The 13,361-nt window shown below is 48.6% G+C and overlaps 1 protein-coding gene across 16 annotated transcripts in view; it reads right to left on the reverse strand.

Annotated features, from left to right (window-relative positions):
• FBRSL1 (fibrosin like 1) overlaps nt 1-13,361 on the reverse strand; it is a 308,187-nt gene that overhangs the window by 44,611 nt on the left and 250,215 nt on the right. For all 16 annotated transcript variants that reach the window (XM_031555941.1, XM_031555939.1, XM_031555936.1 and 13 more), the window contains one exon: nt 2,847-2,892. In XM_031555941.1, the coding sequence (XP_031411801.1) occupies nt 2,847-2,892 (46 nt within the window). The remainder of the gene's footprint in view (nt 1-2,846; nt 2,893-13,361) is intronic.

Here is a 13,361-nt window from a genome sequence, read left to right on the forward strand (position 1 = left end):
AAAGGAGCCTGTAAGAGCGCAAACAGACCTTTATTATTTGTTGATTGATTCATGCACCCAGAGGAGGTTAACACCAGGCCGTGGGCAGCAAACGTCCCCACAACTGCCCCGCCACAATGAGCACTCAACAGCTGCTTTCCTACGTCAGCAAAAAGCCATTGGTACGGCAGGCTGGGGATCCTCTGCTTTTCTTCTGAGCTGCTGTTTCCTCCTGCGGGGCGCTTTCACTCCTGAGCCCCAGCAGCTCAGCCCACGTCCCACTGCAGGTCTGTGGCCAAGGGCCAAGAGCAGCACTCCCAGCGAGCACCAGGCACTGCTCCTCGGCCGCTCTGCGGAGCTGCCACACGTGGTCAAAGGTGACATTTTACAGCTGTTCCAGCCTCCAACAGGTGAGAACTATCTATCTTAGCACTTAATTGCATTGCTAAGCCGCTGATAAGCTAGGACAGCATAAAGCAAATAAGCTAGGTCAAACACATCCCTGGGGAAAGCCTGTGGAGAACAGGGAGAGCTGCGCCAGATGACAAGTCTGCCTTGCTGCGCCACAGAGCAGGCCTGCCTTTAATTGACAACTGCCCTGCTGCGGCTGTGCTGGCTGCAGTCTCTACAGAAAGCCCCAAATAATTTACAGCAGTGCACTGTACAAGTGCCCTCAGGAGGCGAGCAGTGTGTGCCCACCATTGACTGGAAGTTCCAGCCCCACCGCCATGGCTCCAATGCGTGCCTGAAGTCAATGCAGTTATCTTGCAAAAGGAATTCCAGTGAAACGCTTTGAAAATTGCTTTCTCTTGGCCATATGGCATCGCCAAGCCCGGCCCTGTCGGCACGGTGTGCATTTGCATGTGTGAGAGACAAGTTCTGGCTCCTGCGTCGCAGAGTGACAACAGGGCGAGGGTAGAATTTAGCACTGTTTGAGTTTCTGCACAAAATCTCGACGAGACAAATTAATCTCACCTCTCAGCAGGAGCGGAGGCAGTGCCCGACAGAGCCTGCCCGCAGCACAGCCCGTGCCTCTCAGCAAGGTCTGCCAGCACTGCTGAGCACAAGGACAAGACCGAGGCAAAAATTACCATCCAAACCCAACACTGCACCATCTACTTCCACAGCAAACCAAACATGAACAGCCGTCAGCTACAGCGATATAAACAGCAGTGAAAAGACTTCAAGACAGCAAATTCGCAGCATTCACACATTTAACTTCCCGACGGAGAGGTATTTTGAAAACTCGTGTTGCTGAGCTGCTCTGTGATATGAAGGGGTGGGGGATCTTGGGCTTCAACACAAGGAGGAGCCAACAAAGCTGCTCACACTTCAACACAAGCCTCTGCAGCAGATCTCTGTGCCACGCGTTTATTCAGGATGGCAAGAGTTTTGTTTTGCCGAGGCAGTACCGTATGGGCAATCTGGCTTGCCTTACCAGCGAGCCAAGGCCGACAGAAGATAAATGCTCTTCCCCATTTGTTTAAATTCTCTCCTTCCCCCACATCAAACCACATACTTTCATAAAAATATCTGCAAATGTAATAACACAATAGTCTTGTCATCAGTTTCCACACTGGAACTGATAATTTGCAAAGCCTGGAAAGAAGGAGAATTCCTAATACTTAACACTGCTGAAGATCCCAGCTATAACCTGGGCCTGTATCCAGGTGATGCAGCACACACCACAACACCTGTTCATGGCCAGCACCCACTCCTACACAACTGCAAACTACTCCTTTTTCTTGGTCCTCTTGTAATAACGCAAGAAAGTTATTTCACCACTTTTCACTTGCTGATCTCCCCCTTCAGGGTATTTGTATGTCCCTCCTACTTTTTATGCCGCAGCTCAATGCTGGGAATGTTGCAGAACAGCTGCATGCCCTGCCAGTTTATTCGGAGCCATATCACAGAATCACAGCATGGTTTGGGTTGGAAGTGACCTTAAAGCCCACCTAGTGCCACCCCTGTGCCACGGGCTGTGTGTCCCCCAGCTCAGGCTGCCCAGGGCACAGCCACGGCCTCGGGCACCTCCAGGGATGGGGCACCACAGCTCTGGGCAGCGCTGGGGCCTCACTGTCCTCTGAGTACAAAACCTTGCATGATACAGTGGAACCATTCCCAACACAATACTTTCAATCATATTCCACACTTTGTCCTTCAAGCTACTTCTTCACGATTTTTACCTGCAGTATCCAGCTAAGCGAGTCTGTCCCTAGCAACAACAGGAACTGGAGAAGCCCCATTTCACAGCTGCACTGAGCCCCTGAAGGACAGCCTGGCATATTTAGAAATATGTCACTGTCACTCCCAGTGTGAATCCTAACTGGCTCAGTCTCTTAGCAACACCCAGTGAGTATCACAGGTAACTTGCAATTAATAGTAATAGCTGGAGCTGAAACCCTGCGACATACCAAGTACCTTCCACCACATTTTGGAGAGCTGAGACAGACACAAATGCTCTGTATGCATAGGCAGGAGGCAGATGGGCAAGGCCTTCTAAGAATAATACTTAAGATATGAAACAAACAATGAAATATTTCTTTGCTTGGAAGAAATGAAGATTTGATTGTATTGGAGAGAACCAGCTATACCAAGGGCTGACTTCTCCTCTGCCAGTAATTCCTCTCCATAAGACGTGTGCTGTGGCTCTGACTTGCAGAGAAGAGGTCTCATCCCACATTGAGACAACAGCTTTTCATTTTAACGTAACACAAATCTGCAAGGCTGATCTTTATGACAATGGATGTGGCAAAAGTATAGGTGCTGGAAAAACAAATATTCTGCCATTTGCATGATGTTCACTACAGCCTCACACACAAATCACTTGCTGTAACGTCAAGAAAGAATTTCTCCAAATCACTTACCTTTATTTGCTGCAGGGGAGAACAGCTTCTCAGATCCTACAGAAGCCTGAAAAGGAAAGAGAAAGAGAGGGTGAGTAATACTCAAGGAGAATTTAGGAAGGCTTGCTCACAAAAACACAGCTGATAAAACAAGTCTGTTATCTGTAGACCTGCAATTACATGCTGCACCTGGAGGGTGCAATGTTGTGCCATTAAAGAACAAGCGTGCATCCTAAGTAGATGAAAGCAAAGCATGTAGAAGCACTGTCCTGATCTCACCCAGCTATATCCTCCTGCCTCGTTTATTTAGGCAGCCATGCAATGCACAGCTATTTTATCCACAATTCTTCATATAAAAACAAAACCAGTGAAACTGCTTTCAAGCTGAAGAAAAAAACCAAACATTTCCAAGCCTATCTCACTGAAAATAAGCTCATTTCTTGCTGAAGACGTAAAATGCGGTTGGTGTATTGAAAACACAAGTTGCAAATGAAGACATCCATATGAAAGAGGGTGTTGTACAACATTACACCAAATGATAGGTCCATGCTGCTTTGCACTTAGTTGAATACGAAATAAAACGACTTCCTCTTGGAAGAAGACCATCTCCTTGCAAACTGGGTTGCACTATGCTGTCTGAACTCCACGGCTGTGCATTCGCACTCCTCACAGCTCTGGGAAATAGTTAAAGAAATCCAATTAACCTAAACCTTGTAAACAGCCTCATGATAATCAGGGTCACTGGGTTACAGACAAGATGATAATGGCAGACAGGAAAAAAAGCCCATTCATTGTAAATAAAGCTTTTATGAGTTAATTTGATGGCTTCCTCCACCCCCACCTCCCACATTCAAACAGCCAACCTATTGCAGCATAAGCTCTTCCTCCTCACTATCTGATAAAACGGCAAGCAGCCTCTACGGAATGAAAGCTGGTCTGAGAGCAGGGAGCACCATCATTACCACCATCTATGAGACAGCTAACATTATTGCCAGCATTTTGGCACTCAGTGCTGCACAAAGAACATGGGGTGAGGTACAGAGCGAAAGGGCAAAAGATACCAAATGTAAAAGAAAGCTTTCTCCTTTGACTCTGCTTTACAAAAAATGAATTAATTCAACACATGGCTGAACTAAGTTGGTTTTCTTTTTGATTTCACTAATTTCACCTTACAAGGTGCCTTGGAAGATCCACATGAGAAAGAGCACCGTGAATTGTACATTGTTATATATTTTAAGTGATGACTCCAGAGGAAAAACAAACAAACAAACAGTAAAATGCAAAATCTGCATCAGATACAGACAGGAGCAAGGAAGGGTGATCTACTAATGTGACTTCAATGGAAATTGGCACTGCAAGCACTGAACGTCTTACTGGATGCAAATGTATAAAGAAAGAGAAATCTACAAAAAAAAAAAAAATACACTGAGGCTGAGGCGCATGAGAAAGAAATTCTCAATCATGCCCAGGACGAAGCTGCACGTGTGGCTGTGACATGTATGGCTGCCACACAGCTCTGCAGAAGGAGCCTAAAATGTCAAGGGAAAGCAACTAGCTGCAGCACGCCGTCAGTGCACTGACCAAACAGAAGACAAACCAGGATTCAATGGGGCTTTGTCTAGGCTGGGTTGCAAAGAAAGTGTAACGGCATCACGCAGCAGCAAGAGCAGTGCACAAAATGACAGCCAGCTCTGAATTTACAACCCATTGTTCACATTTTTCACATCCAATCAGCACTATGTCATGACGGATCCCAAGGAGATCTGTGGGCTCTGGGAACACAGGCTGGGGATGCTAACGCTAAGGCAGGCTCTGCTGGAGCCCTGGACATGTGGCAGGTGGATAAAGCAGGCTACCCAGCTCACAGGCGGTGCAACACGGAACCCAGGGTGCAGCTGGGACCGCTGCTGTGTAACCAAGAGGAGCACTTATTGCTTCGGGTCCGAATGATACGAAAACTGTGTTCAAGGAAGTCGAGTAAGAAAAATCACTTTTAAGAGAAAGTAAAACACATGGATTATTGCTCAGTCTGCTGATAGCAAAACCGCACATGTGGCACCGCCCTCAGCAATCACAGCCAACATTTACAGAGCACAGCTTTCGACATCACAGCCCCGGTTTGCAGACACAAACTTTCACACCTAAAGTTTACAGTAACTTTTGCTCTCGTTTCTGGTGATTTCCAGCTCCAGATCCGAACCGTTTTTGGCATAAGCACTGCGCTGGAACAGTGAATGCCTGTGCTATAGCATATTCTGCGAGCTGCAGTAAAGGCAGAAGGGGAGCTGGGGGAGGAAGAGCCTGAATACATCATTCAATTTCATCAGTCACCCTTTAAAGAAAGCATACAATAAAACCTATGTGTCTGAGGGAGCCCACTAATGAGTGAAAAAATCCAGCAAACCAATGCATCTGCTAGAACAAGTCCCCTCCCAAGTTTTTCTGCTGTTTCAAGCAAATCATTTGCATATGATTAAGCAGGGATTAAAAAAAAAAATTAAAAGTGGAAATCTTCCCTTGTGAGCAAAGCCAAGCACTGGGAGTCCTTTATGCGGACGGGTTCAAGCCATCCCAGGAAATCCCTCTTCTTTTTTGATTAGAAAGCAAAAGGAGGCATTTCCCCTTCCCTCTCGCTGGGAGCTTCCAGGAGCACAGCCTGCACCCCGCAGCTCCTTCTGCTGCTGCACGAGGCAGGGAGACGGCCACAGCCCCAGGCGGCAGACAAAAGACACCCCACGGCTCTCCGGTACATCTGCTCTTCGTCTCCATTCCCCACGGAGCTCTTCTGCTCTAACTGCATCACAGCCGAGCCCCAGACGGGCATGTTCTAATAAAAGCTGCTGCTTGCAAAGTCCCACCCTCATCCACAGTACCGACCTTTGTATCGCAAGCATAAAGGCTGCGGGATGTGTCCCAGCAGACACACACACTGCCATTTCACAGACTGGCAGCTTCCGAGGCAGTCGCTGCTGCAGCTTAGCAGCCAGCACCATTCCTTCACCATTCCTCCCCTGGATCCCAGCAAACATAAGCACTGCTTTAGCATAAGAAGCTTCACCCCGGCGGTGTTCCCTCAGAGGACGCAGCACAGGCTCCTGGGCAGGCGGGCTGTGCGGCCACGGGCCTCATTCACCACGGCTCCTGCCTCCCCAGGGCAGCTGAAAGGTGCAAGAGCTCTTACAGATTAATCATTTAATGATTATGTAGAACAGAACAATATCATCTGACAGAGCTGGCATCACAAGCTATGTCAGGCCCTGCGGTAATTACTATTCTTCCCCCCTCTCCTTCTTCGTAGCCTATAAAATTGCTTGCAGGGAATAAACAGTTCCTTATCGCTGCGAGCAGAAGTGCTGCAGCTCCCCACGCAGCGCCCCGCAGCACGGAGCAGCAGATCCAACCTGATACCCCGTGCTCTGCTCACACAACACTGCCAACACGGCCGCAGCTCGGGCTCACAAAGAGGGAAAGCGTGTGCTGGTGGTCGGGAGCTGGCACAAAGGTCCTGTCAGAGCAAAAGCCAAGCATCCCTCCAAATCCGAGTGCAGTGTGGTAGGCAAGAAGAAGAGCAGGCAGTAACACAGCTTACATGTCACTATCTTTTAGATAGCCAAGAGCTGGTCTCGAGTGAGACTGTTTGCAAAATGCTACCGAACATAGCAAGCACTGAAAAGCTCTCAAGAAACCTTTCTCCAGGAGGTTTTCAAACCAGAAGTGTTGGATATGCTCAGAGAGACTTTCAGAATAAAGCACAGCCACTACTTGAGAATTCGGAACCAATTCTCATTCTTCCCTTTGATCTGTTCCCCTGCCTGTACCACTCTGATGCCACTTGATCGCTTGTCTAGCGAGGCATTTCAGCATGTCAGCGTCCCAGCTGATTCTGTGAGCCATTAATAGCAGGGCCCTTTGAGCAGCAACACCAGCTCAGTAACAGCGGAAGGTATTTGTTTAGTTTGTGATTCTCCTATAGGAAATAGAACTGGGTACACATGGAAGTGAAAGAGCAACCTGGGAATCACACACATGCACAAAAACAAACTGAAATTCACCCTGAAGACCAAGAAAGTATTCAGCACATTCCAGGATCCAGAAGCAATGCAGCAACTTGTAAGTAACAGTGCCTGCTTTGTGAGGGGTGTGCTGGGACTTCTGGGAACCTATGGCCTTTTTCAAAAGCAGTATTATTTTTGGAGGGAAATCCCAGTTCGACTGAGAAGACAAAAGAAAGACAGATCTTCAAGTCGGTCGTTCCATGCACCACCTCAGGCAAAATGCTGAAGTATGTGAAGCACTTCTTGTGACACCTTCCAGGAAAATTCAGCTTTGGGGTACACGGCTGGCTGAGAGCAACCCAGCTGTGCTAGGGCACCAAGCAGAAGGGAGCCAGATACTTGCTGGACTACAAACCCACTTTTCAGCTGGTGCTTATCCCTCAATAGCAAAGGGGCTCACCGGTCCCCTTCCCTCCAGAGACCTCTGTGCAGGATTTACAGCCACTGCTCTCCAAAGGGACCGGTGCCCAGCAGCTGCCAGGGGCACCAGCCTGCAGGGACTGCCAGGCACATAGTGCTTCTGGAAACCCCCTTAGGTACCTGCACAGTGACCAAAGTGCCCAGAAAAACCTAGTTCCAGCTGGTAAGGAACACATCAATTATGGCTGTTGATTCCCAATGCAAATAAGGACTAACGACTAAACAAGATGAATTCTGGATGGACCTCAAGCTTTCTAGCAACATCCCTAGAACTTCAGCTGCGCTTTTCACTGCACTCCAACAGAATGCAGCGAAATGTGCAGGACAAACACCTCGACCAGGCAACCATGTGCTGAAACAGCAATGCCTTAAAGTGCTCCCAAACACTTCGGGATCAATTTTGATTCAAGACCATCTCTGGGAGGAGGTGGGTTTTCCACATCTTGTGCAGAAGTTCACTCTGCAGAGGGTCCATGAGAAAGAAAATGCTTCTGGGACCTCACTTTAGTACAGAACATACCTGTTTGGGTTCCCACCTCGTACTGATTTTACACATGCATATGCAGTGCTGTTCAGCCCTGTTAAGGGCCTTTCACAACACACACATGTCTCTCTTCATCACTTTTTCTTCTGCGAGCGCTGAATTCTGTCAGTGGTTTATATAACCATGCCTATTTTTTCCAACAGCCCCTTTGAGAAGCCAGCACAGGTCTGGGAACAGAGAATGAAATTAGGCCAGAGAGAGCCTGGAAGCAGAGATCAGAGGTCCCAATTCACTCTTGAATTGCACCAGATTCACACGATGGCAAGGTGGAAGCAGAGTGATGTAAAACCCGTGCTGACTGGAAGGCACGGCGAGGAGATGCTGCATAGCTGATGAGATTCAGCCAGTGCTGGGCAGCGAGCAGCCGAGCCCACTGCTGCTCTGCAGTGCTGTGCTGCACTTCTGCTCTGCGCCTTCTCTTTCAGCAACACAGCGTGAAGTTGAAAACACCACCGTTTTGAATCCAGAGCATTTGGGGATGGATCAAGCCAGTCTACGTGAAGCAGCAAATGCAATTCTAAACACTGCTGTTCCGGTCTGTCCCTTCCTGCTCAGCGTGCTCCTTGCTGTGACAGAGGAGAGCCCACCAAGGGCCCCAATGCAGACACCTTGGGCACAGCCCACCAACTCCACTCCCCCACCTCTCCATCCGCCCTGCAGCCCCGGGGGGGATGGCTGCAGCCTGGAGCTTTCCTGTTCCTATTCCCTCCATTAGCCATGCTTTATGATTCACCTTCCTTTGAGCAGTCGCTGTCTCCCAGAGGAAAAGATCAAACTCCCTCTCCTTCCCAGCTCGGCTTCAATAAATAAATAAATACATGCACTGCAAAAAATCCTTGTGAGGGAGGAGAAGGGAGGAAGCTGGGGAGTTCCTGGGCCTCACCGCAGCCAGTCCTACAGCTGCAGAAGGTCCCTCAGCTGTTTGCAGTGACACTGACCAGAAAAAGACATTTTCCAGCTGTCTCTCATTAATCCCAGCCAAAAAGCCCTTGCCTAACAGCACTGTGCCTGCATGGCCTAATTTAAACGAAGGTGTGCTCTGTGCTTATCTCTATATCCCCCAACCACAGCTCCCAAACCACAACCAAAACTTATCTTGATTTTACATTCCTGACTATTTTCCATTCAAATCAGCTCTGATTTCCCCTTTTTTTTCATGTTCGTATGTTCCAACCAACACAAACAAAAGGAAAAGCAGGAAGTAAAGGGAGATGCTGCTGCCCCAGTCCTACACCAGGCTGTTCTCACCTCTCTGCTCACAGGGAACAGCACCGCCTTTGCTGTAGGAAAGTCTGGTATGTGAGCAGCACCCAAAGGCCAGTCCTCCCCCTTCATCACCAGGGCAGGCTGTGACTTTCACCGCAGATCAGAGGCAGCAGCACGTGGATGCCAAGAGCAACTGATATATGCCCCAGTCAGTGAAAAACAATTCTCCACAATACATTTAGAGAAGGGCTTTGCGCAATCTGATTTTACACATCTCCACCAGTAGAGATCTCATGCCTCTTCCCTAGGGCTGATCCACCCCAGAACAGACAGGCTTTTCAGCCTAGGCTTCCACATTTAAATTGTTTCCATTACCTAGACATTGACTTAGGCAACCGCAGACTTGATTACTGATTTAGCTTTTGCTACAAAATATAGGGGAAAGTCTGTCTATGAGGAGGAAAGGTTGAGAACACTGCACAACATACTACTATAGGAGTTTGTATTATTGTCATTACAGCTTGAAACTATCTAGCCAGACTATCTATTTGGCCGGGATACGGATTTTTATTTGCACTAAATCAAACAGAATGGAAAGCGCTCTTTGCAGAACTACCCAAGACTCCTTATAATTCAAAGGCTGCATTGTAGGAAGAGTGATGGGCGAGAGCAGGGACTGCACTGCAAATGACAGGTGGCAGACTGTTGTTTGGTACCTACCAAATTACTCTGCTGCTCCCAGGGCTGCCTTGGCATTTCATTATCCCAACTCTCTCCTGGAAGGATGCGGACATAAATTCACACCTCATGTCCTGGTTTCCGTCAAACCGAGTAAGAGTGCAAATGCTGGCACCAACGGAGAATGCCAAGCAGGGCTTGGCATGCTAGAACAAACTCTCAACTGTGGTCCTTGCCAGCTACCTGCATTTATCATTGTAATGGCCTGCCAGACAGGGCTTGGCAGCCAGCAGAGGAGGGCGGGAGGAGGAGGGCCAGGCTCCGCACTGCCAAGCAATTCATTCCTGCAGCTCCTGCCATCTCTGTACCAGCAGGGCAACCTTCCTTTCATTTTATCTTTTAACCAATTACGTGTCACCCAAATCCCACCTGCAGCCTCCTCCTACACAAATGGCCATAAATCACTGTTCAGAGATCAAGAGGGTTTTGCAAGACGTTTGATTTCATAAAAAGGTCACTGTCTGCCTGAGAATTGCTGTGGTTCAAAAAGGTACCAAATAACAACCTGCACTGGCAGCCAGGGAAGGAACAGCTTCCACGGTCTGTTGCCTGTTGTCGGATAGCATTAGAACAATTAGGGAGGCCAATGATGGCAGAATCATTAAGATTCAGCTGAACTGAGGAGCTGATACAACCTCAGTAAAATCTTTCTTCAATTGCTGAAGAAACTATAATTGATTCAATAGAAAAGAGAAAATTGCATGGGCAAATGAGAAACATTCGACATCACCACCTTGAATAAGTAAGCAGAAGAAACGCCTGTCATCAGAGCAACCTGTTTCCATTTGCCTGTTTCACAGCACACCACGATGCACTGCTATTTCTCAGGCTTCTGCAGCACTTGGTGGTCTCAGACCATTCAGGATGACCTGCTGCTTCAGGGAAATGCTGTCTTCCTGCTCTTACTGCACATGCAGAATAGGTAGCGCTGAGCGTTTTCCATGAATCCCACACGCAGTGAATGCGTGGTGCCACTCCAAACCACCTGACACCGATGCTGTTCTGGGAGCCCTCAGAGTCCATCCCCTTGCTGGTGACATGATGAACCAGTACCAAATTTTCTGCAATGAGCAGGTGAGCACAAGAGGTGCAGAGCAAACCGTGTCCTGCTCCTGGCTCTGGCTGTGACACCTGCCCGGGGCAACCCGCTGGGACAGACTCCATCCTGACATGACCTTCCCCAGGCCAGGGGGAGGTCAGAGAGCTTATCAGGAAACAGGCTGTTGTCCGCTGCTATTGAGACTTGCTGCATTACCAGCAGCAACCTCAAAGGAGTGCCTCTGCAGAAGGCTCTTTTGTTGTTGTTCCTAATTCACTGCTCCAAAATATTTCTTGGCTGCGTCCCAGAGCTGAAGCCTTATCTGCCCACCCCCCCGGCAGACACGCAGCAGCTGCGGAGGCTTATCACGGCTGCCTGTCCACTGAGTTTACAAATTAACACCCTATCGAGGCTGCACGAGGGCTGATTAATTGGCGAGAGGCAGGCTGAGGGCCTTTATCACTGCTGGCGGCTGCCGGGGGGAGAAGTCACAAATCCCCCTGGGGCCTGAATGCCTTGCAAACAGGGAGAGGAGGAGGATGGATGGGGGAGCAGCGGTTCGGGAGGCAGATATTTTGGAGATAGTGGTGGTGGAGGTAATGGATCGGTGGGAGGGGGCGAGCTGCAGGCAAACGCCAGTACATTATGACAGCTAAAGAAAAAGATAATTAACAGCCTATACTCATGATTCTAGCTTTCCCTCCCCGGGCTATAATTTAGCCTATTGCTCCTTTGCTCTAGAGGACAATAAACATTTATTATGTTAAACACATAACCACGCTGCACAAAAGCACCGTTCTTTTGCAGGTCCACTCCTTCCACAGCTGTGCAAGCCAGGGGGAGGGTGATGGGGCTTCTGCAGTGGGCTGCCCTTCCTCTCAAAACGCGGCTTGGTCTGGACATTGAGTGCATCTCCGGCTCTGTCTGAAGGGGCAGCACGCAGGGTGCGTTCCTGAAGAAAGCAAACCCAGGGGAAAGAACACGAGACCCTGTCTGAGCCCAACAGCCTCACTTGGACGTTTTGGGAGGAATTTTCAACCCCACCAGAATGTGTGGGAGTGATTCCTATTACAACATGAACATTACCTCTGTGTGAATTGCACAGGGGCAGCAGTGGCCCTGCATCCTCAAGCACCTGATCCATTCTAACTGTGCAGTGATTGAGGACATGTGCTTATTATAGCGGGCTGCGGAATGGGGACCGCTCTTCCTTGGCGTCAGTGCGAGCACTTGCTGCAGCCCCCCACCATCATGTCTGTGTCACAACACTGCAAAGTAATTATCAAGACCACGGGAACTCACTTTAAAAATATTGAAAAACTTAATACACCTTTAAAGGAAACAAAGTAGGACATCCATCTATGTTTGTCAACATTCACTTGGTACTTTTAAGTTATTTAAGAATTTAATCCTTGCAATCAAGACAGGTGGAATTCTTCTAAAAAAGATGCAATAAATGTGAAGTGGGACTTCCATGAAACAATATGATTCCAGAAGGTAAAAATTTAAGCAAAGTATTACAACCATGAAGAAATACTCCAATCACCTCCTTCCTAGTCCCTCCTATTAACACACTAGTAAAAAATTAAAAATGAGGAAATTATTTCCTGAACCACTTGGAGGTCTTTGGGTCCACAAACCAGTTCTGGGCTCCTGAGTTCAAGAAATACAGGGAACTTCTAGAGAGAGTCTAGCGAAGGGCCACAAAGATGGCTACGGCCAGGAACATCTCCCGTATGAGGGAAGGCTGAGAGCCTTGGGACTGCTCAGCCTGGAGAACAGAAGGCTGAGAGGGGATCTTATCAGTGCTTATCAAAAGAGCAGGTGATAGGTGGATGTGGCCAGGCTCTTCTCTGTGGTGCCCTGTGACAGAACAAGGGCCAGTGGGCACAAACTGGAACACAGCAAGTTCCATATGAACCGGACAAAAAACCTCTTTACTCTGAGGGTGGCCCAGTGGTGGAACAGGCTGCCATGGAGGTGGCGGGGTGTCTCCTGCAAATATTCAGACCCTGGCCGGACACCATCCTGCACGGCCCAGGATGGGAACCTGCCGGAGCAGGGGGTGGATGTGACGATCAGCATCCAGTCCTTCCAACCAGCTGCCCAGAGTTTAACATCAGCCATTAGGTTCATCTGAAATGGTCAAGTACATCCTGAGCATTAGCCCAGGAAAGGAACATCAGCTTGGTTACTGAAAACCTCGCTCTGATAGAATCTGAGAAGAACACCACTGTGGAAGGTCTTCTCATAGCTCTTTCCCCAAACTGAAACCCACATTAGTTTGAACTGGGCCGGAAAACCGCGTGCTACGAGCAGCTGACCCATGGGCTAAGGGCAACTACACCTCCCAGCACCACAGTCAGGTAACAGCAACTCTATACACCAAGGAAATATCAAATATTCATCAGGTAAACACCACGAACATGGCAATCTCAAAATGTGGTGAAACCAGTCTCTCAGGCGCTTATCAGACTGACTTGATAACTTCATTAACGACTCTGCCCACCGATCTTCACTCCTTATGTTTCTGC

Source organism: Meleagris gallopavo, chromosome 17 (genome assembly GCF_000146605.3).
Source record: "Meleagris gallopavo isolate NT-WF06-2002-E0010 breed Aviagen turkey brand Nicholas breeding stock chromosome 17, Turkey_5.1, whole genome shotgun sequence".
Classification (NCBI taxonomy): domain Eukaryota; kingdom Metazoa; phylum Chordata; class Aves; order Galliformes; family Phasianidae; genus Meleagris; species Meleagris gallopavo.